Consider the following 25,518-nt stretch of genomic DNA (forward strand, 5'->3'; position numbering starts at 1 on the left):
TTATTACCAATAGCTCTGGAGACCGACAGGCTCCCGTTCACCCTCCAGGCTCCAAACCAGACAACGCAGCCACCAAGTGCCTCAATGCGCTTCTTCTCGTCCTGAACAGCAAGGCAACACAAGAGTTGTTCGGACAGAATTTTTAGTGCTGCTGCTGTACTGAACATTTAAATAAATATTTGATGTTTTCACAGAAACAGCATCACAGAGCCTGCAAGCCCCATCCAATGAGAACAAAACATTGCACACAAATTCATACTTAGATCTGAACCGATCAGAGTAACTAGAGCATGCTCAGCCACTCCAAGAGACGTGGGCAAACCTGCACTCTGTGTCCCAAAACCCTGTATGAAGCTGATGCTAGTCAACTTCGATGGTAAACACTACCCGGGTGTATTTAAAACAGGCCATTCTCACCTCTCTGTCTGGTTTGTGGGGTTTCATCAATTCCACAGCTTGGCCTCTTCTCACAAGCATAACCTGGGAGTCCCCAAGCCAAGCCACATGTAACATATTTCCTCGGATGAAAGTCACCACCCCTGTGGTTCCACAACGCAGACTCTGGATGGGAGCGGGGGCGAGGGGAGGAAAAGAACTATGGTTTTAAATAAGCAAATAACTGCTCCAAAGCATCTTCCTACTTAACTCAAGGTCAGAACATGTTGACATTCTAATACACAGGCTGTTCCGGAAGGCAGACAGGCAGTGTTTTTCTTGCAGTTAGGACTGTTCAGTAACAGCCCCTCAAAGCTAACCTCACTAAATACAAGTCACTGATTTTGTCCTGTACTGTCTCTTGAACTGGAATCACATCTTCAGATGCTGGATTCTGCTAGTGAACTGCTGTACTACTGTTTTAGTTGATCATCTATGCGTGTTTTCTATCTGTTAACAGAAATGCATTCATGTTAATGACCTTGGAGGGGGATTTATTTGAAAGCATCTTGAGCTGCCGAAACTTACTCGGCCCTTGCATAGGTTTAGGAGGCCTAAGAGGCAGTTATCCATTTACTCTTGCTTTCTGGAGCAAGAAAATTTACGTTGCAGGGGTCAGGGGAAAGAAACAAGGACTAAACCTAGTTGGCATGCAAACATAGGAGCAGTAGCATCATCCACCCTCTCCTTCTAAATGAATCAGGTGCTGTGAGAAGTGCCAGGCTGACTTTTCATGCAGCATTACCAAGTCCATCAGTGGGCACCTGTGCTGTAAGCTGTGACAGACGCTACACTGATCCCTGGCTTGTAGTCAGCACTGTACTTGGTGCACCTTTGCCAATAAACACACCAAGAAGGTTGTCACCACCAGTGTCGTGTGCTACAAACCTCTATTACTCCAGCGTACCACAGTCAATTTATTGATGTCATGTATTCTATTAGTGTTTTCTCAGTCATCATCATTTTTGTCTTTAGTATGTGTTTCCAGGAGAAAGGGGAGCCTTGCACCTCTTTGCTGGTTCCCTGATATTCATCTGACTGAAAAGCTTTTGAGCTCTTCAAACTGAGACTTTGCTTATTTGGTGCTCTACTGCCCCATCGCACGGAGGTTTAAGGGTAAAAACTAGGACTCCCACTCTCCAGATCTACTCCTGGCTGCAGAAAACATGCCAGAAAACAGCCTGAGGAGGCTAGCTACGTGGTTGAACCAGCCTGAAAATCAGAGTGAACGCTAACTGTTCCTATCAGATCAAAGACATGTTCTGATAGCCTGATGTGTTGGAAGCTTGATCGGTATCTCTCAGTAGGACAAAATTCACCCAATTTGTTTTTTTTATAAACAAAATTTATAAAGTAATCCTTTCAGGGTCAAGCCCACTTCCCTTCTTTCCCCGGCAACTTGTTCACCTCTCTGGCTGCCTTCTGGACGAAACGCTCATCGGTCACCCGAAAGGCTCGGCACAGTGCCTCTGCTGGATCATGCTGAAACATTTCCTGATGGACCAGGTTCACATGGAGATGGATGGAGGCATAGATGGCAGCATCCACTCCACCGTGACCATCAAATACTGCAAAATAAGCTTGCTCTTCTTGGTCCTGTCAAAGGAAACAAATTCAGAAAACAAAGGAGAAAGCAATACAAGCAGTTAATTGAATTGTCTTTAAACTTTTGAACTTGAGATTTCTGGTGTCCTCTGTGGATGCACAAGAGCATTAAATTGCACTTAAAAGCAGCATCTCCACAGGAAAAACAAAATACTTGCATCGGTGGGAGATGTGCACTCAAACTCCCACTTTACTGCAAATGAACTCTGCTTGCAAACTACAAAACATGCCTGTAAGAATCATCCACGTAGCATTCTCAATGCTCCCTATGTCCTATTTGTTACAATTCCATTATTTAACTCACATAGAAAGTGCCATTCCCATCAAATTGTGCAGGAGTTTTTGTGACAACAAAAATCATGTAGAAAGAGAAGGACATTCAATACGGTTTGCCTGAAGTCTACATCAGGATTGGAATCCCTTAATGATAAAATACCAGCACAGTTAAAATGTGAAGCCAGCTACCCTTTGCTTTCATTCTTTTTTTTTTAATCTAATCTATATCACCTTAGATATTTATTTTTAAAATACCTCTATGTACCCTCTCAGCAGATAATTAAATGTGATTACATTCACAAATCAAGTATAGCAAAATCACTCATCTTTGATTCAATTTTCTCAGCTTCCCCTTATCTGTTGAAACAGAGAAACAATGCTCCAGTACCAAGAGACATAACTTCTGTGCCTATTCGTACATACAACACACCAACCCACCGTCAGTGCCAATTCAACCTTGACAGCTATCTCAATGACTAGAATATACATTGTAATTTTTAAGTAATGGGCTCCAACACAAATTGGAATGAAGAGAGGTGACAATTGACAGGCAAAGGAAATATCTGCCTCTATTTGCATTAATGTAGTTGAAAGGCAAGAATTTGGATAGGGCACAGAAAATGATTATTAAACTGACAGGATATGATAAAGAATCAATTATGCAGCAATCTGATCCCAGTGGTAACATCTTTTCCCTTTTCTTCTATTTGTCAGTCCTCAGTGTCCACAGTTTTCTTTCTGAAGGAAGAGCAAGCTTGAGCATTTGAGCAATGGCCACATAAAGAAATTAACGGAGTTAAGTCTGGCCCTCATTCCAACAGACTACTAGTGCTGCCAAATACTCATGTGAACTGAATCCTCTTCTATGTTTTTTTTTTTTTTTTTTATTTCCTTTCCTTTTGGTTTCTTCCTGCCAAGAAAAAGGGCAGAAAAGCAGTGCCACCCACCTCTGCAGACAGCTGGCATCAATGATGAACTGTAAGCTGAACCACTTCCTCATTTCCATTGGCAACTCCCTTCTACACCTGGACATCTTCAGCCACACAGAGGATCCTACCTTGATTTATCACATGATAATATAATGCATCAGTTGCCTCTCACAAAAGTAGGGCTGTACTTTCTGTAGAATAGCAGATCAGTTCTTCAGCCACTGCTTAAGTGGCTACATCAGGATGGGGCAGATACAAACTTTGTTTAGTTAGATGACACATCATCAGTCATCTTTGGAAACTGCTCTTTCATCCTACATAACCTATGTAGAAACTGCATGTTGTGTTGCACCTATAGTTAGAGAATATCAACTGAACTAACTTAAGACCAGGTTTGTCTCCTGACAGTCAGTCCTTCTTAGGTCCTTCCCAGGAATGGCTGTTGTTTTCACAGAAAAAGAGTCTAGTTTCCCTGAGAACAGAAACTGTATTCAGCGTATGTGTTTATCTTCCATATAATCTCTTTTTACCTCAAGGTTGAAGAGCATATTGAAGTCTGGAATGCAGACGTGCTTGTCTTCCATCTTCCTGCGCATGTTTTTGATGGCATGGATGGATGTCTCATAGTACCGGTGGGGTTTCCACTGGAGTGGAAAGTCTTTCACCCAGTTGCTGCAGATCTCATGGAGTTTGGTGAAAACTAAGCGGGCCAGCTTCACTGTCTCAATCTCTGGGGAGGACAAAAACCACAAATAAAAGTCTGAGAGTGTTAAGTGAGATTTTTTTTCTCTTGCATACATTATAAAGGTGAAACAGAATCATTTTAGCCAAGCAATTGAGATGGATGTCAGCAAGGAAATTCCAGATTCTGAAGCATGAGAAGAGGAAGTCAAACTCACCAAAAACAGCATTCATCAGTGAGCAGCTCATTGCCTTTTTAATTTAAGTATTCTCCTGTGCCTTTGGGGAACTAATTTGCAGCATCAGGAAAAATGAAAAGCAAGTATGTTACCCTCAGTGTTTGATACCCAGGATAGCTCCACACAAGGTGGTGCAGCCAGACCACAAAGGCTCTGATAAGGACTTCTTCATGGAATATTGTGTCACATACAAAATGCACAAGGAAACTACAATCCATTACAATGATGCATTATTTTTAGACCAATCTATCCGCTCACTGCACCACAAACACCTCACTGCAAAACTGAAGCAATAAAGTGGCAAATAAGCTACTGAAATTAATAGCTTGAATGTTTCAGCAGCGTACACACATTCAGTAGCCCTTCCAGCCTCACTCATTCTGCAATTCTGTGATTCTGAGCATACACTTTCAGGTACCTTCCAAGTTTCATAACATTATTTCCAGATTCCTGAAGTGACTGAGTGTCAAAGAAATCTGCATAAGCAAATGAGAAAACCATAGAGATCTTAAATGTAAGGAAATTCTGAACTATCGTTCCTGAAAAACAGTAATTTTAAAATGTGAAAACTCAGGCACTTGACAATCATTCTGAAGTTTAGGGTAGAGAAAGACAAAGTAAGTGTCAGAGAACTGAAGGCATCCAAATGTCTTTTTTCAACATCATCAATCAAAGGTTGAGATTTCCAATAACAGCAATCCCTGAATGTCAGTCATTCCTGGAGGAGGAATGGTCCAAATCTAGGGATCAGAGGGGAGAGAGAGGACTCCTTTCAGTTCACGGAATTTCTGTAAAGAATCTATAATCAGCATGTACTAGTTTCAATAACAGGTCTATACAGGATGTAGATGTAGGCTATGATGATCAGGAAATAGGATCCCTAGGAACAGGTATATTCCCAGCTCTGCTGATTATAAGTGGTTCAAGCTTGGTCTGCAAGATCAGCCGTTAAGCATGGAAATAAGATATATGCATAAACAAAAGAATGAGTCCTAGCTTTTTAATCACACCGCTTTAAGAACAAGTGCTGCAAATCAGACCATTGTGTCATGTAACCAACACCACAGTGATGTGAACCACTTCTCCTGCAATCATAGATCATAGAATTGCCTATACTACTCTTACGAGTGCCACCAGAAATCTCCTTGCTAGATAATATATTTAAAGAGGGAAAACATACAGCCTGAAATATCCAAATTATATTTTCTGGAAGGGAGTCCCACAGACTTCCTCCTCCATTTTTACAAATAGGTATATTTAAAAGGAAAGGGCATACATTTCTATGTCACATGGCTGTTACAATTCAGAGCATCACTCTGAAGGAAGAATGAAGTGAACCCATTTGCAGTGCTGAAATACTAAATAACCTTCCCCTGCAGGGAATATGCGTAGTGTCACCATCATCAATAATTGTTGCTCAAGATTAAAACAGGAGAAAGGCTCACAACAGTCAAACTACCCCCTTCACAGCTGTAAATTACTCATCAATTGTTAATACTGCAGCACTGAGCCAGAGCTGACTCAGCTGTCATTCTGGTTGTATCATGGAGAATTTCATTTCCCTCCTGCTGTTCCTTCACTGCTCCTCTAAAGTCCTCAGCACTAGGATAATGCTTAATTGTAGCACAGCTAGTGGGAAATTCAGCTTAGGCATTATTGTTGCCAAAGGTGGTTGACTACTTCTAGAGCAAAATTAGTGTAGAGAGGATACCAGTAACCAGATTCTATTTTTTTTTGGTAGTCGGTAAAATTTAAGACCTCTCTTGAAAATTCAGGCAGTGTGATAATAGAGATCAGAATTCAGGTTTGTAGACATTTCATCAAGACAATGACCAGTGTATTCCTTAATTTGAGAACTCCAATTTTGGACTAGTCAACAACCTCTTTGTGTCTTGATTATAAAAATCCCATTTCCGCTTTAACCTGAACCTAAACTGTATTCTGGTTATTCCACAACACCTAGTATCTGGAAGAACCGTGTAATGGGACTTTGAGATCTGCTTTATGAAGCCTGCTGGATATTTTGGATACCTCCAGCAAGTAACACGGTCCAGCCTCCTTTCAGAAGTTCCTCAGCAATGCTGAACCTCCATGTGAACATCTTCCTCCACCAAAAAGAAAACTAAACACCCTTAACTCCTAACCTGACCTTTCAAAAGGGAAGATCAAAAGGCTTCCAACTATGTTTAAGGTCTCTTACTCCTCTCCAGTTCAACTGGGAGAAAAGAATTAGTCGTGGCCTATGCCCCTCAGATTCCTGATTTCCAAAGATGCGCGGTCAAGTCTGAATATGGCAGGTTTGTATTCTTGCATTCCTACATTTGTGGGCTCAGAGCAGTTTTCTTTCTTTAGAAAGAAAGATTAGGAATTCATTTTTCATGAAGCTTCTACTTTCCTTTCCATCAGCACACCAGTAGCTTCTTTTACCAGTCATAAATATGCAAGATGATTTGTCATGTTGCACTACTCAGCATGAAATGTGTCACAAAGGAAATTCCAATTCCATCAGCTGCTACAGTATTGTTCACTTTCTTTCAAAGCATGAAAGTCTCCCCATATGACATCAGTAAGAGAGAACTGTCAATCTCACTCCTTAGACAAACCTTGCACCTCTGCAAACCTTGCAGAGCTAATGCTCTGTTTGGAAAGTTATGATTTCTGGTATATTATGTGAAGTTGCAGTATTCATATGAAAACATTCCTTTACTATAGTTCTGAAAACGTTCTTTGTCTTTTCTCCCCCTTTATTCTCGTATTTTAATGCCTTACATCTCATCTGTAAAAATATATATTATCTTCAAGCACTTTCTATATGACAAGTCACCTCAACATACTGTCTTGAGTCTCGTATTTTTAGTGCCTGCTGTAGCCTGTATGCTTATCAATCTATGCTTGCTTCCTTGTATTACAAATTTAAATATACTTAAATAGAAATTTATAAAGTTTTTTTTTTTTTTTTTTTTTTTTTTTGGAACTTGAGTCTTAGTCAACGTTTCCTTGGAGACTGTCAAATATTTATGCAAGTCTCAAAGATCTCAGTTTGAAATTAATGAAGGCTGCTCAGCCAGAACAATGACAAATCTATTTTGTTTACCTGCTCAGCAGGAGGAGGCAGCAATATGTACAAAAAGGGAGCCCACAGCATGTTCTCCTTTCTCCCAGGTTTGCAAAGGTCTCTTATAAATACACTACACTCTCCCTCTTCAATGAGCCAGATATATATATCTCCCTTTCTTATTCCAAGAATCATTTACCTCTTTTTATCAAAAAAGGCCTGTACATAGTGCTTTGGTGATTATGTATTTTCCAGATGAAATGAATTTACAGAATTCCTGTAAATACATGCAAGGAATATTGTTCTTCATCATAATGAGCATCCCAGAAAGTGTTTCAAGGCTGTTTAGTCAGAAGAATCCTGAAATGATTTAGGATGCATGGCTTTGCACTGGATGATGGAAAAACCTTTTTAGCCAAAAGAAATAAATGGAGAAAAGGAAATTTTCTTTTTAAACACAAAACATTTTTATAAGTTATCTTCACTGAAACTGTTAGATAAATTAAGAGTCCTGATAAAAACTCTTCTGACTAAAATAATTCAGAATTAAATTCTCCCCCTGCCTATATTTGGGTTTGCTGTAAGGATGAAAGAAGGTAACTGGTGTTTGCCAGCAAGCAGCAGGACCACATAGTCTCAAGTTCTTATAAAGAAAATCAGGGTCACCAGATACAGTCCCAGGCTTTAGGGAGATGTAGTTAAAAGTAAGGAGTGACTTCCACCTGGTCTTAAGGAGCAAAAAAACCTCAATAAGATGACTTGAGTACAACCAAAAAAAAGCAATTAAAAAAAAACATAAACAGAATTTTGGTAAAAGCTGAAACTAAACAAATTAACAAATTAAGATTCAAAAAACAGAAAGCTTTAACTGTGAACGAAATTAGCCACTAGATCTATCTAGAGTAGTAGTGAATTCTCCAATGATCTTTTTAAGATTACAACAGGCCATTCATTTAAAAAAGGAGCAAGTCAAACCCCATACCTAGCTGGTAGTAGGAACTAATTTGGGGAAAATCTAGTACTGTTCAGATGGACAGACCAGATGAATCTCTGTAGTCACTACTGACCTTAAAAAAATCTATGAACTATCTGCAAAATATACATATCACACTGTCTGGCATAGAGTGTAAATGAAAGATCCGCATCACGTAAAATTATATGTGACTATGCACAGAGGTACTTACGTATGATCCCATCTGTATTGTCCACATGCTTTGGTAAGTAATGTACTGAAAGATCACTCTGAAGGACTTCATCTGAAGTTGCTCTAGCTAAAGCAGCAGCCAAAAATGAAGGACAGTTACTGGAAAAACAAGAAAACAGGAAGAAACACATAAGAAGATATTTTCATCTGATTTAGCAAAGTAACTTGCAATTAGAATAATACATAACAACATTTTTCTGTAAATAAACTTGAATATGAATGTTGTCCAAGACTTGTAAAGCTTCCGACTCTTCCTTGTTAGATAATACTGCAATTGTGCAAGCAGGACCTTCTCAGACTCACCACGTGGATTTCGGTAGCCTTGCTTCACTTTTGTTTCCTGTCTCTTAACGCTCTATTTCATATCCTTTATTTGCTTTTCAAATCAAGACTTGAACCCATCGGCAGAGTTTTTCATGCAATACTTGCTTAGTACATATTTTCTCCATGTACGTTATTCACTTTTATCTCAAGCCTATTCAGACAAGTTTCTTAAGCTTCTCCTTAGAAACCTCATTCAAATTCTTAAGGCTAAAGAAGCCCTCACTTCTAAAAGTTTCCAAACTTAAACAAGGGGCAGTGAGGAAAGTTAATGCACACCCACAGGAGGTACAATGTTGTTGTACATCAGGTTAAAAGTGAATTAAGCTCCCTTGTGAATGATCTCTGTCAAAAGTAAAGTGGCTTTAACTCACAGTAGCTTAATTAAGCTTGATATCTCCCAAGGTTAATTAATCTATAGCAAGTCAAGGCCACTTTACATATACATCTATCATTCCAGAGGAACTTAATACTCTAATCTATGTATAGTTTCATATTTCCTATTGGTCTGCCTTAAATTTTCCAGGTGTCTCTTGCTGACATAGTCTGAAACTTCCAGTTTCGTGGTTGACACTGAGGGTAACAACGTTCTGCCTAAGACATATCTACCTTTGCAGAACCTCACAGATATGCAAGCCAATTTTAGTCTCGGAAACTGTCCACCAACAACAGAATTCCAGGTCAGCTAATTCACCTAGCCAAGAAATAGGCAATGAGCAAATGTATCTCCGTAACTTATTTCCTCTGCTTAGGCCCAATGTGTTGGTCCTTATGCTTTTACCACAGCTGGAGATGAGACAATAGTGTAGAAGCACCTCCAGCCAGATCCAGGATGGACTAACATATAGGGACAAAATACACTTGTCAGATTTCATTCTAGAGCCTGAGAAGCACGAGGCAGTATTTATTTGTATTCACATTTGGTATGCTGCCTGGGAAAGGTAACTGCAGTTTGTAAGTGGTCCGTGTACTGTCACTTCAGCAGCAAAAACTGAATTCCAGGAAAAAAAAAAAAACTTTCAATTAGATTTATAGTATTTGGTGGTTTTTTTCCTGAAAGGCCATTTAGCCATAATGTTTTCCAGATACTTGATACCAAATGTTGTTACGAACAGTTGTTATGTAACTGATTTAGAAAACGTACACAAAATAGTAAATAATGAGAGTTGGAAGACCTATTTAATATATCTGTGAATTATTTAAACACAGGAATAGGAATAAATACATTTTCTGAGGGATACACTATCATGAGACAAGTTCCGACCCTCAAATTTATGCAGAAAACCATTTGCTCTGTTAGTGCACCATCAGTAGGAACATTTCCTAGAACAAGCAGCCGAGCACTCTACTCACGCAGTGCCTCCAGACCTCAGTAACATGCGCACTAATGAGGCACGACTGCGCGAGGAAATCAGCTGTCTTAAGCCTGGCTCTTTCCAGCACAACAGGAAAACACTGATCCTATTTACATGCAGCAATACTTGGTGGTAGGAGTAATGAGTAAGAGAAAATACACTGGGACCTCCTTTACTTCCAGTGCATGCAGAAGTTGATTTTCTATGTAGTCTTGCGTGTCTTTATTCAGCTCACAAAGAACAGGTTTATTCATTTCCATCAGTAGCTCCAATACTCCAGAGCAGCGATGCTGGTTACTGTTCATGCTACATACGATTTCAATGCTACAACAAAAGCAAGAGGTTGTTGTGCCTGGGATAGACTTATGTCAACAGAGCTAGCAACACTGTAAGAATAGCATTCTGAAAAAATGCATAGATTATTTGTCAATGCATAACCTAGAGAAAGCAAAGGAGAGGAATCTGTGCTGAAAGCATTATAAACACAAGTCTTCCTCTGAAAGAAAGTTTCTCAGTTAAGAATTAAGTCAAAACCAGTAGCTACAGTGGAGACACAGGACCAAAAGAGCACAGGAAAAATTTTCCCCAAACACTGGGGGTCTCTGGTCCCGGGGGGTAGGAAGGCCTCATCTGTGAAAACAAGGCACACCCAGTCATGAGCATTCATATTTGAAATTTTAGATTTTATTATTTTAACTTTAGTGACAGATTAGAAAATTGGAAGGTGCATTTACAGTGCACATGGCTGGTCAGAGCATTTCCCCCGTCAGCTGGCCAACGCTATTACCTGTCCCTGCATACTACTTAGGTGATGCTAGCAGTTTCACACAGGAGATCTTTATCTAATCAAAGCATGCATTTCCATTACAATACTAAACCTACACAAAAAGCCACTAAAGATGTTATTAGATAAATTAGAGGGTTTTAAGTACATCCTTCCTGACTCTTTGGCAGTATGCATGTGTTTAAAACACCCACAGTTGCATTGCAGCAATCCTGGGATAACTCTGCTAAGGTAATAAATCACGCTTAGAAGCGGGCAGTTTCCATCAATTAAGGTTGAGAAAAAGCAGTCTGAAGTGGGCTATACTCAGCCCATGTATTATTATGTTACCAGCTTAACATACAACTCTTCTCCTTGCTTATAGCATTAGAGTGATGAAGACTTTCCAAACATTTTCTCTGAGCTACTCCTTTGTGTCCTAAATCAAATACAGTATCTCCTACTAAAAAAAAAGAGAAGGCAAATTTAAAATTCTTATTGCATAAAAGCTCACCATTGGGGTTTGAGTGAATTATCATTTTTGATGGAAAAGACAGAGTAAATAAATCAGATGAAAGCTTTCCTTTTATGTCCGGCCATTCTTTGTCCTAATAATAACAGCTGCCTGCCAAAGAATTAATTGCCCTTGACATTTGTTCATCACAAAGCTTCTTATGCAGCCTTTATAGGACTATGCAATGTAAGCACTGAAGTGACCAGTTGGAGACAGATGACTTCCTTTTCCTGATTAGCACAACACAAAATTCAGTTCTCTTACTTCTCTCCTGAAAGGACTTTAGTTCAATTACTTCTCATTTTCAACAACAAGGAATAGCAGACAGTGCAGGAGTTTATAACTGCTTTTAAAATAAATTAGATTTTGAAGTCAAACTGCTGTCAGGACACTTCATGATTGTTATAATGAGAGCAATGAAGAATCAGGTCTAGTAGCTTTGCTTTATCACAGAAATGAACATTCAGGTGAGAACCTACAGCATCCTATGAAATAACAAAAACCCATGCTCCAATGATAAAATATTCTTGCACAAGTAGTTCTCAACTGTCCACACATCATCTTTTACATAAAAGAAAGAACTGACAGACTAGATTTGTAGGGACACTGGAAATATATTGTGTTCTGCAGCTGGCATAAGTAAGGATTACCTGTTTCACAGAATCACAGAATGGCTGAGTTTGGAAGGAACCTCTGGAGATCCTCTAGTCCAACTCCCCAGCTCAAGCAGGGTCACCTAGAGTGTGTTAGACAGGATTGTGTCCAGGCAGCTTTTGAATATTTCTAGAGAAGGAGACTCCACAACCTCTCTGGGCAACCTGTTCCAGTGCTCTGTCACTCTCACAGGAAAGACGCTTTTCCTTATATTCAGGTAGAACTTCCTGTGTTTCCGTTTGTGCCCATTGCCCCTTGTCCAGTCCTTGCTGGCTGAAAATAAAGTCTTCTGCCACATTCTAGATGTTCAACTGTTATTAGTCATTAAGTTATGACAAATAGAAATTGGGAGGGCATGATCTTGTTTAGCAGAGAGCTGAGCGCTAGAATGCCTATGTCTATTCATAGCCATGCCACTAATTCAGGAGTTGACCTTGGACGAGTCACTTTACCACTTAAGTCCTTCAATTTTTCATCTACAAACAAGGGATGATAATGTCATTTCCTGGGGGAGAAGGAGGAGAGCTGTAGGAGGTTTAATTCAATGTTCACAAAATACTTTGAGATTTCTAGATAATACCACAATTGAAAGGCAAAATATCATGATAGTGGCAGAGATTTTCAATCTATACATGCTTTACAGAGTTTTCATACTTCTTTTCTTGCTTCATCTTGTCTATTCTCACATGATACCAGAAATTCTTAGTGGAATACAAGGCAGACAAGAACTCTAGACAAGCAGATCTCCTCTGATGCCTGCAGCTAATGTATGTTGTTACAACTGCATGAACATATTTTTAGAAAAGTTAAAGCACTGCAAAAGGGAAAAAAACATGAGAGAGATCAAGTTCTTAAAACTAAGTAATGCTTGTGTTCTTAGAGCATTAGACATACCACTGCTGATAAAAAGTCTAGAAAAGTGATGATACAGGCCCATTACTGCCACTTGCCAAAATATACAATTAAGTGTTATTGATGCTGAACATACACTATCCCAGTCCAATGTAATTATGTGGCATCAGTAACCCAAACAAAGCAAGAAAAACAGACCAAAGCATACTTGTGGCTTTCAAACACAAAAATGGCTAGTAAATCACAAAACATGTAACATTCTTTTTACCTCGAGTCCCCTAACTGTTGAACACCATTGTTTTAGTTAGAATGAAACATGATTTAAACAGAAATGCTATTCAATCTTCTGAAACAAAACAAATCCACAAGCAAATAGTATAAAGCATTGCATATAGTCAAATACAGGAATCCAAGAGCAAGAACATGACCTGAAAAGCAGCAAGTACATTGCATTTGCATAAGGGCTATAATTTACTGTGTTAGTAAAAGACTTTACAGGGATGACAGGCTAACTGCATCCTTCCCAGAACACATTACACTAGTGATGTAGTTTGATGAACATTCTTGTGTTAATGCAGCCTGTTACAAGTTTTTTAGAAAACATCTTTTTTTTTTTTTGGGGGGGGGGGGGGGGGGGGGGGGGAAGCTCATTTGTCCCCTGCCTGTATTCACAAAAAAATACCAAAATCTCATGAGACTTTTTCCATATAGAGCTTCTAGCACAGCCTGGAAGCCATTTGAACAAATCTTTAAAATCTGTATCATTGAAAGATCCCATGTCCCATGTGGTGAACTGCAGCAATAAGGAGCAGAGAAATTATTTGGGCAGATCCTTTTGTGTTTACTCATCCCCAGGAAGACGGGATTTTCTGTTTCCCTAACTTCTGTAAATCAGATCGAATTCAGAGGACACAAAAAAGAATGTTTTGTTAAGCAGTCCTTACCCCCTGAAACGATTACTGCTGTAACTTCTAATTATGCCAAGAAAATGTTATTTCCAGCTCCTGTCACTGCAGGTTGCCCTCCCCTTACTCACAAAGTGCAGTGCTCTCCTGTGAGCACACCAACCTGATCTGACCTTTGCCGTTTTGTCACTTCTCACAGCTGGTGAAAATTTTGATGTTATTTAAAGGCTGGAAATGATGGAGAAATGCAGTATGGCTTTCCTGACCTGCGGTGAAACCCTGAACTAGATTTTAGCTGCTGCAGTGAGTTAGTTAAAGGAAAAAAAAAAAAAAGAAAGAAAAAAAAAGAAAAGAAAAGAAAACTCAAAGAAAAACAATGCACCTTTTAAAGAGATTGCGTAAGCAAAGCTCCTTGAGAAGTCATTCGAGCTGGCAAGTGTTGAGGCAGTAAAGATGCTTGACAAATCTGTTTCAGGGAGCTAAAAATGTGCTACACAAGGAAGCTGCTATCTATAGGCTTCACAGAGACAGCTGCCTGGTCGGATTCAAAATCAATCTGTCCTTGTGGTGACAGTCATAAGGAACTCGTACAGTACGCAACCGTTACAAAAAATACACCATTTCTCATGTGCTCACAATGCCCATACTATATATAGACAATGTAGTCTTATCTTTTTTTTTTCCCAAAATATTTAGCCTCTCACACTATACTCACTGTGATACTCTAGAGATCACATTAAAGTATGATCAAATTTATACAGACATTATCCTACAGGTAAATATAGCTTAACTAGACTTTAAAAAAGAAATACAGAGATTCACTGCTCATCAGATAATGTCTTCAACAACCAGATTAAGACGCTTCAATATACACATCATATTTTCAATATTTATCACTATATTTTGCCTTGGAAGGTACAGTTGTTACAAAGTGTCTACAGAGGCTATGATCTCAGAAACGTCCAAAGGCTTCACAGTTAAATTCAGGGAATGAGCATAAAACTGATTTCATAGGAAAAATAAATTCCCTTTGCAATTCCTTCCAAGATTTGGAGATTTTTGCTGATGGTGAATAATACAAATTCCCAACTTATTTGCAATTATTCAAAGTCTGTCTTATAAAATAGAATAAAACCTTATATTAAACTCATCTTCAACAGATAGCTATGACTCAGATAGAGAATATAAAGCGTTTTTAGCTATTTCTAAACAACAAAAAACTCCCAAAGAACAACAATAAAAAATGTTATTAGAAATTACCCATTGCCTACTATTTATTAGTAACTACAAAGATAGTCATAAAAACTATAATAGATAATGATTTTTACTTGTTTACAAATTACCTACACTAATTGGGAATTAAAAAGTTTTTAATTTTTTATTCAATTTTTTAAGAGACAGCAAGAGTCAACAACATGCTCTCTATAGTAAAGGATATATTAAATAGTTGTGAATGGAAAATTCTAGGAAACTATGTTTGGTGATCAGATAGGAAACCTTTGCAAAAACACAGAACATCTGTTAGCACTGATTCCACTAAGGGCTCAGGTGCTACATTCATCTGTCTTTTTTTTTTGGGGGGGGGGTAGGATACAATAAGCAAGGAAATAAAGAAAGCACTGTGCTGCATGGCACATCAAATTGCCTAATTAAAAAAAAATCAAGGCAGAAAGCCAGATTAATATCCTGACACAATGCTGGAAAAAAAAAGGAAAAAAAAATGCTTGTGAAAGCATGACTGCAAGAGTATAGCTTATAAATTCTTTTATATGACCACTTGGGAGACCCAGCTGCAAAGGGATATCCCCAGCTCATTTTTCCAGTCAGCTGAAGTGGAAGACAGCTCAAATTCCCAGCCTCCAGGGTCCAGCCACAGCTGGCACTACATTTATCAATGGACGCCAAATCTACTCTACAGCCACACACACACACACACACACGCGCGCTCTTTCACACATATTTCAGAATCCATCTAGGACAGAATTTCCTGCACATTGTTGCACACATCTTTCTCACTAAAAGTGAGGCCAAACAGCTGCGATGCCACCAGCCGCAGCAAGAGCAAGCCCTGACACCCTGCAGATGTGCATGCCCTGCCCCTTGACTCTCCTCTCCAATGCTATGAAAGAAAAAGAAAGGTAAACTAAATTTGAAGGAATGCAAAGAGAGACTTTTTATTACAGATAGAGAGAAAGAGAGAGAGAGAGAGAGAAAGAAAGAGAGCGCACACACAATCCATGAATTTCATTTGCAACACAGACTGTGTTAATGTATGTCTCCTCCTCTCCTCTCTGAATCAGGAGCTGCTCTACCTGAGCAGCAAGATCGAGAGAATAAATAGTCTTTTATTAAGTTTTAGTTACTGTTATATGAGTCATTTTACAAAAATATAGAAGTATAAAGTTATAAAAGTGTGGAAAGTCGCATATTCCATTGGCATTTAATATAATGCTTAGACCATTAGGGCTCAACCATGCAAGAGTGACCATACAGTCAAATAATCTATGTTTATCCTATCATTAGTCAAAATCAAAATCATTTATTGGTATCACCCATTGTCTGCTCAAACAGAAATACTTAACAATTGAGTGACACACATATATTGTATCCAAAAATCTTCTGACTGCCATTCCAAAAGCCCATCACTGCCTACTTAGCACCTCAGTACTTGGAGCAGTAATGAAATCCGCATCTATGAAAGATGCACGTTATCCAGAGAAATACATTTTTAAACTGGAAATTCAATGTCAACAACAATCTTCTCATAGTGAGAGTCTCTGCTAGACCAGGGCCTATTTAAAAGCTCTACAGGATGTTAAAAGTTTCATTGATTTTTCTCTCTTTGGCTCTCAGTCAATTTCAAAGTTAGCATAATTCAGTATCTTTCTACTAGCTCCATTAGAAAGGAAAGGAATCAATGCTTCAATCTATGCTGCCTTATTGGAAAAAGTAATTTAATTTTACATCTGAAAGTGTGCCAACATCAGCATAAAACCATATACAATAAACACAAAATTTAATTTATATACTCTGTATTCTGTCAGGCTGGAATGAGATGTCTTCTAAAATCAATGAGAGCGTGTCAGCATTTGCTCTGAAGTGGTTTACATATATCCTTTTTATTCCAGGATTTTATGTCCAAGTTGGAGTTTTTGATGATTTCCCTCTTAACAATACAACACTAACAAAACACTATTTAGAAAAAATCATGTTGCAAGAGAGTTTATTACAGTAAGCAAGCTTTGCCCCTAAAAGTTTAGACATATCATTTACTTACCACTGATTCTTCTCCTACTTTTCCTGTCAGTTAAAAATATACTTTCATTGTTAACATCCCTTAACCTGAAGAGATGTACTGTACAAACTAAATGTGTCCAGAAACAAAAGTTCAGTAAGAATCATTCTGTGCAGAGCATCTATTTTATTTCAGATCAAATCAACACAAGTAAGTCCTCTGACTACTGGTCATAAAGAAAAATGTATCTTACTGCATTATAGTTTGCTATCTGATTTCAAACAAATGAAACAAAACACTACTTAGAGGCACATACTGCTCTGTTCATCAACATCTCTACTGTTGATCATCATTAATCTACAGAGCTATTCCCCAAATGATTGTGCTAGTATTGTAATATTTGTTTTTACTTAAACTACTAAAAAAAAAAAGGCTGTAGGCTAGGAGTTTCAAATGACAGTTGAAAGCTTAACTTGTTTCAACCCATTGTAGAAATTTCAAACGCAAAGCAAAACATGCCCCAGAAGATTTATGACCACTGAGTCAGCAGAGAACGTTCTCTCCCTGCTCACTCTCATGAAACGCAGCTCATTGAACAATTGGCTTGGGTGTTTATGCCAGATGTAAGATTAGATAATTAGTCATCTGAGTCCTGGATGTCAACTCTTTTGTGATATAAAATTTATTCCAAATGCACACCATTTATAATCAGTTCACTTGCAAAAGTAGTCTACTGTTATACAGTAATACATTTGACATGTACAGCCAAATATCTGCACCTCGTAGCGTATTCGATTTCTGATTTAGCAATACCCTGCCTGATCTGAGCCCTTCCGGAGACTTTTTTTTTTTTTCTTTCCCTCCTTCTGTAAAATGAGGATAATGATATTGACCCTTGGAAAGCAATTTTAAAACTAGTAATAAACAGTGCCAACAAGGGCTGAATATTATTAATTAATCCAAAACCAGGACTAAGCAAGAGAACTGCAGTTCAGTCACTTGCTCAGATCACCAGAAAATACTGTTGCTCTTTTGTGCCCTTTCTCTTGAGCATGACACACAAAATAATCCAATTTAAAATTAAATATGTAAAGCCTACACAGCATATTTAAAACTAGTTTTACAGATAAACATATAACAAAAAGGGTATTCAAACATTATACACTAGGGTAAACTAAAGACACAATTGGAACCTCAATTTTAAAATTATTGACGTTGACACACAGAGAACAAGACATTTGAGGGGGGGAAAGGGGCTCTAAGATCAGTGTGCATGCTCTGTTATAGGAGTAAACCTCTACTTACTTCAAAAGATCACATCCTAATTCCCACTGTCACTTGTCCTTTGCAGAAATGCAAAGAATATTGGCAGTAGAGTTTTGTTTTTTTTTCTTCAAAGAATAATCAAAATGTTTCAGGCACTCTGTTTCATGTTTAAATCCTAATTGCATTCTATTCTACTGAGCAACATAGTTATTTCAGTCATTCTTAATAAATAACAGTTGCTAGTAGTAGTTAAGCCAACAGAACTGAATTATTTATAGGACTGAGGAACAGAAAGACAAATAAAATGCATTAAGGCTTTCAGTTGTTCTTGCCCGAAAGACACAATGGCAGCTTTTAGACGTTTTTCCACAGGCTAGTGCTGTAAAATATTCTGCTTCCAATCTTAGTCTAAAAAATTTCTGAACCTACCACTTCCCACCTTCAGTAATCACATTCGTTAAGAGCAGTTAAAAGATTTCCTCCCAAATATAGCACATTATTTTTAAAAATTGGCATAGAATTGGATTTCCACAGGTCATATTGGAACTACTATTTAGCATTATTAACCAATAGTTGGTTATTTAGCATGACTCTATATTCTAGTTAATGACATAGAAGTCAGTCATAGTGTTAAACCACTTAAATTTCCTTTTCTCCTTTGCCTATATTTCCTCCTTCCTTATGGTGGGGAAAAAAAGCACAGCTATCATCTTCATTTTATAATGACAACTCCAGCTTCATGTTCAGCATGGAATGTGGAAATCCCAAGTAGACCACATCACAAAACATTGAAAATATGAAAAACAACAAGGGGAGAAGTTATCTTGACAACATTTGACCAAGTATGTCAAATCGTAGTTGAGGTTACACTCTTTGTGGCTTAACAGCATGATACATCCACAAATATCTGTCTTGACTGACTCATGGGATAACATGCTTCTGCCTACCTATCCACAGTACAAACTTAGGGAACATCTTGCTTTCCCGCTATGTACTGACATCACGGGGAACTGCACCAATGTGAAATACATAATCGATCACAAAGAGAACAGAGCCTACGAATGATGAGGAGAGGTTTACACTCAAATGCTGCAGAGAAGAACTGGGGGAGTAGTTATAGCAACACAAGCTTAAACCAAACAGCTTTCCTTTTATATTTCACCTTTCACTTTATAGATGGATCTATTTACAGTAAGACATGCTGAATATTGTACCGTCTCTTGGAAGTGAAAAGAAGAAAAAATTGAAAACCTGGAGAGGTTAAGAATAAAAAAAAAAGTTAAGGAAAAATCATTTTTAGCTCATGTCAGGGTATAAGGATATCAAGGCATCTGAATGACTTCATCATTTGCTAGATTGTAGGAAGGAGTCATAATATACCTACTGTCAAGTAAACTCACGTAACATGGGTCTTTTTGTTGTTCTCTTACTCCTAATTCTTTGGCTTGTCTTCCCAACTCCCCCAGTTAAGAAAGCTACTTAAAATTTGAATTATGATTTTACTGAGACTATTGCATTGAACACATCATAGGCCACATGAGTGATCAAGCTCGGAAGAAAAAGAATATGGATTCTGCTTTGGGTAAAGCAGATCCTGAGCCTGCATAACATACAGCTTGTCTGCAGTATGCATCTATATATAGCTCTTTCTGCGCACAAAGGCTATATGGATTGATTCTCAGCCAGCTGAGGATTTCAAACAAGTCTGCAATGTGCTGTAGTCTCTCCCATTCTGAAAGGTACAGTGAATTATTTAAAACTTAGAAAACGTGTTCTAAAATTGTTTCCAGCACAATTTAAAAACAAATCTATATATATACACTCCCAATCACTGTTATAAGGTTAAATGAAAATAAGAGCTGTCACCTTTTATAGCTAGTAATAACATTACAAAGTAAATCTCATAAGATTATAGAAACTATTTTTCTGCCATGGACTTTTCAACACAAAATCTACATGGCCTTTCACCGTAAATTGAAGCTTTGTTTATGCACAGGACTCAGACTTCCTTAAAAAAAAAAAAAAAAACAAAAAAAACCACACTTGTTTGCTGTAATTTGTTTTCTATGAGCAATTTTGCATTAACCCATTCATTTGTGCCGTATCAGAAGTAATGCTGATGCCCCCAATCCATTCCAGCTAATGTAAGAATAACCCAACAGGAGCTCTTTTTTCTCCCTCAAAGGTACCAAAGAAAATTTGTATCTTCTCCTATAGGCTTATTATTACTAAACTAGTGACTATTTCAGTAGGCAGGCAAGTGCTAAATATAAGAAAGAATCTGTTACATAATACCACAAGAAATGAGGCAGCACACAATGGCCCATAGACAACACAAGCCTGAGTAAAATGGAAATGGAAACATGTGATAAAAATCAGTGTCACTGTTCTCCCTTGGCCTAGCACCCGGGCTTAAGTCCATCCTCCGTACAGCTAAATATACAGTGGAATATGGAGTGTAAAAGTGTGGGTTTTTCTTTTTATGGAAGATAACAAACAACATTATCTGGAAGTTAGTTTGGAGTCTGACAAAAACATACGCAGATCAGAAGATATCTTCCTCAAGCACAACAGAACTTGTTTGAAGCTGCATGAACTAGGATTGTAAATAATACACTAGTGGGGACTGACTCACACACAGTGATATGTAGGCTCAAAGCTTTTTCAAATGGAGCAATGTCACTGTTATAATCAGCAGCTAAGAGAGTTATTTAAGAGTCATACTATCAGCTACAATGGTGTTACGTATTCAGAAAGTAACTGATACATAGAGAGAATATGAAATCAAAACATTATTAAAAAACAGGTAACCTATGGAGATAAATGATTATATTTTATGTATACAGTGCTTTATATATTCCCAAATGATTTATAATCTGAAAATAAATGATTACTTCTATCTGCACTGCCATACAGGCTACCTTAGATGAAAAGCAGCAAATCACTGACAATGGATAGAAAATTAGAAAGCTGTTTTGGACAAGCTGTAAAAATTGGACCATTCTAAAACAACAATGGAAATCTGCATAGGAACTGAAGTTATCCAAGCTAAAATTTAGCCTGAACAATGTGAAAAAAGTCTTGGCTTACTAGATATACAATGGGATTTTCAGTGACAGCAAGAATGGCTAGAATCATCCATCTACCTTGATATCTCATTTACCAGTCTACATCATAATATCTCACCACTCTTTAGCATTATACTGAGACACTGACTTGAAGAAGAATACTCAATGCAGGCCTCTTGACCAAGTGCTAGAACACAGCACTGCTCAGCTTGTATTGATCTGACAACTGAAGTTTTAAATAGTGTTCAAGAAACTTTATTATTATTAATCACATTTAGTAGAATATGCCTAGCTGCTCAGTATACACTGGCAACCCTGCTCACAAGTACACCAGCATACTATAGCTACGGACCACATGAAACCACAGGGCAAGTAGTCAGATTTCAGCTATTCCTGAAGACCCCTCTATCATAATCGGAGCTAAGTATAGTTGAGAGACTTCATCACAATGGAATATAATTGTTATAATCGTTTGCTATTTATTAACAAATCAGCTCTGTCCACAAGGAGGCTTCAGCCTCTAAATCTGAAAGGAGCAGAAGGCCTTGTACTAAATGTACTACCTGCATCTAAACCTCAGCTTTTAGGTTTATGTAATAAGCATAGCTTCTTTCCCATAAGTCTGCTAAGCAAAATAAATATAACGTACTTTATTCAAAAGATGCAGTTGGGAAAATACCCTGTCATCATTTACTGCCACTGACTTCTCTGTATTAGATGTTAGGCGTATCTATTTTCAGTGCTCACAGAGTGACCATGTTGTCTGGGGAAGATGCACTACATAGTTAACACAGGTAGAGGACAAAAATTTCTTTTCTTAGCACTTACATGTATTTTAAGAGAAAGTTGGACAGATTCCAAAGCAAAGCACTGGAAGTTAGAAAATTGCAGGCTTACAGCAAGGCAATTTTAGACCCGTGCAACCTAGTGATATTGCAACAAATTCCATGCTGTCCACTTTTCTAAAGTGTTAGAAACACTTTAAAGTTAAAGGCTCCATATTTAATCAATTGGCCCCATTCTATTTGTAGCTAACACCATTCTGGCTAATGATCATCCATAGAATTAAGGGTATTTTTCAAACCAAAAATGCCAGATATATGTAGAAAAAATCTTTGCATTTCAACTTCTGCAGTACGTGATGATAAATGTTTTTCACTGAAAGCGATCTACATCAATGTTTCATGTTACAACATTACACACACATGGGTGCAGACATGCTGAAATTCGCATAGATCAGAAAAACTTTAAAAAATAACAAGAGACAATTGAACCAGAGAGTCAAACCACAACTATTATTTGCGGTCACATTCCAACAATGCCTAATCTTATGAAAAGATCAAACATGTGATACTACTTCATATATGATGAACAATTTTAAACCTCTTGCTTCATGCTGAAATAAGTTCTGTATCTTTCTGTGGTATCACTCAGAGAAGACACACCTCTCTTTCATAGTTTAAGTCAAAAGGAGTTAGGAAACACAACTGAATTTAATACATTTGTAAAATCTTCCAGCTCAATCAGCATACTGAGTTTAAACAGCATACAGATAATCAACACATATAGTTAAGCAGTCATCGTGCAATGCAACTACATAGACTTGAATTTTTGTGTTTAGCTCAGACTCCTCTCCTCATACAGCATCACTAAAACGTGCATTAGAGTAGTTGGGACAAATATACTTCATCTCCTAAAATATGGTTAAAACAGACACTATATGTTAGCACAGTGCAACAGAGCCACAAGCACAACCTAACCAAGGAGTCTATTGAGGCTATTTTCCGAGTTGTGACAAAGTTACTAACCATATTCATACACTGAAAGAGAAAATAAGCACAAGGGACCTATTATCAGCCTTGATAGCAATAAGGCAGGAAAATAAAAAAGCCCACAAAGCAGTATTTGGCATGTAAAACAAAAGAAGAATAGCAGGAAAAGATAATATTTTCCAGCTGAATCATCAGCAATGGGGCTAAATCACATTTTTATTTTACCAGAAAGAGCTAAAACACCACATAGGTGAAAACTTATCAGTTGATTATGATGAAAACATAACTTCTATTTAATAAAAGATCCTTTAATTCACTCTTCAGCATTGCCTTTTATTTAAAATTATGTAAGTTATGCAAAATTATGTACTTTTTATTCAGCACTAGGACAAAACTCAAACTTTTTCTTCAAGAAAGGAGATGAGGAGGAGGGGAGGCAGAGGATCATATGGAAGACAGACACTGTTTGAAGGTCTTGCTCTGCCTGAATGAGTACAGGGATCCAAAATTTATTCCCTCACATCCCAGATGATCACTCCTCTTCTGGTCAAGAACCAATCTCCTTTTCAAATGATAATGAATTAACTATGCAAAGTAAAATAGCTGCAAAGAGATATAACAGTTATCAGAAAAGCTTGACTTCACATAAAATTCTTGGCTGGAATAACTCAGGTCAGGAACTTGAGACACCTTCACCTGAGATTAACATCTTAATCTCCAAGTAATTATGGGTAAAAGATGGGCTGCTTAATACCTTGCTTATAAAAACCTACTGTGTGCTCACATAATGAATGCACAGCAGCAACAAAATGTGTAATAGTTAGCAATACTCTGGGCAGAATTCACTACACAACACCTGTAACTGTTTTTTTTTTGTTTGTTTGTTTGTTTTTTAAAGTATGAATAATAACCACAGAGTCCTTGGGAAAAAAAAACAAAGGAAGATTACTAAAACAGGAAATCAAAGGTCACACAAACGAACACAGAATCTCCATTGTTAAAACATTGTACTATTTTGTAATAGGAATATTTTGAAAATAAAGAAATTTAATCAATTCTGCCCCAAAACCACACAGCCAGTACAAACTCTACCAAAGATAATGGCCTTGAAAAACTAAAGGAACATACAGAGCCTTCTGAAAAGCAGCGTTCTGGACTAGGTGTTGTAGTAAACTAGAATAGCAATTACATATCACAGAAGAACAAAAGTCAGAGGAAGGCAGTCAAGTTAAGATTAAAACCAAGCACATTTTCTAAGTTGGTACAGAGAATTTTGCAAAAGAATTTAAGAATTTAGACAGACCATAAGAACAGCCATGAGAGTGCTAAGAATTTTAACCATCAGCAAGCACCAAATGTGTGTGGGGGGGGAAACTGTATTCTAAATCCACACTGAAAAACAATGAATTATTTTTGTTGGAAGTAGCTGTAAAAGATTGCTAATATTTTGCAGATGAATCTGTTAGAAGTACAGTCAGACAGCACTAAGATTGCCTCAAGGACAGATAGCTTTCAAAGAAAACTACAGGAGGCACACCAGGGCTCAAGTGAGCTTTGTAATTATGCATGGAGCCAACATAAAAGACACAACTGTGATCAATAGCAATTTTTTAGATTGAAAATAATATTATATCATGACAAGAAAGCTTAGGAACACCAGCTGAGCTGAGAGATAGTACAAGGACAGTTACTGTTAAAACAAGATTTAAGTTATAACAACACAGCAGTAGTAAATCGGAAGACGTAACATGACAAGAAACTAAGTATGGTTCCCAGTTCTGCATCTGACTGATGACACTTCTTTCAGTAAATCATTTAATCTCTAGACATCCATCCAACCAGCTGTCAAATAATTTTATTACCCCTTAGAACTCTGGGGAAGTACTCTGAAGCTTAATTCGTCAATACTTGGAACATTTGTTTAGGACCTTAGGTAGAAGGTGCGGGGAAAGGACACTGTACTACAAAGCGCAGACCACCTAATAAACGAAGCGCGCATTTTGCAGCAAATGTTGCGTAATTCCTGTTGAGTACTACACACCAGAATGATCCGTCAGGTTTTTATGAGGGGTATGGAACTAAGTTGTTTTATACAGTAAAATGAAGGCACAGTTACAAGAAACATGAACATACCAACACTATTGGCATCTGGCTAGCATGAAAACCAGCAGCAGTAAAGACGTGGCAGTATGCTCCTCAGCATAGGGCAGCAACCAGAGCACAGTCCTTCCAGAGAGCTAGAAATACATCCTTGTTGTTACCAAAGGCATAAAGTCAAAGCAGTCAGCCCTATGCTTTCCTGTAATAGGGCTGCACAAGAGAAAGCACAAAATACATCCCAATAAACAAGCATTGCCAAATAGGAAGAAAAATTGCTTAGTAAAATTAA

General features: G+C 37.8%; 1 protein-coding gene across 1 annotated transcript in view; it reads right to left on the reverse strand.

The window, feature by feature from the left end:
* Positions 1-25,518, reverse strand: part of PPM1E (protein phosphatase, Mg2+/Mn2+ dependent 1E) — a 68,633-nt gene that overhangs the window by 5,480 nt on the left and 37,635 nt on the right. Inside the window, exons 2-6 of the mRNA XM_062592869.1 lie at positions 8,405-8,523; positions 3,776-3,975; positions 1,843-2,031; positions 418-561; positions 8-101 (exon numbers count right to left, since the gene is read on the reverse strand). Of these exons, the coding sequence (XP_062448853.1) occupies positions 8-101; positions 418-561; positions 1,843-2,031; positions 3,776-3,975; positions 8,405-8,523 (746 nt within the window). The remainder of the gene's footprint in view (positions 1-7; positions 102-417; positions 562-1,842; positions 2,032-3,775; positions 3,976-8,404; positions 8,524-25,518) is intronic.

This window comes from Rhea pennata, chromosome 20 (assembly GCF_028389875.1).
Source record: "Rhea pennata isolate bPtePen1 chromosome 20, bPtePen1.pri, whole genome shotgun sequence".
Lineage (NCBI taxonomy): Eukaryota > Metazoa > Chordata > Aves > Rheiformes > Rheidae > Rhea > Rhea pennata.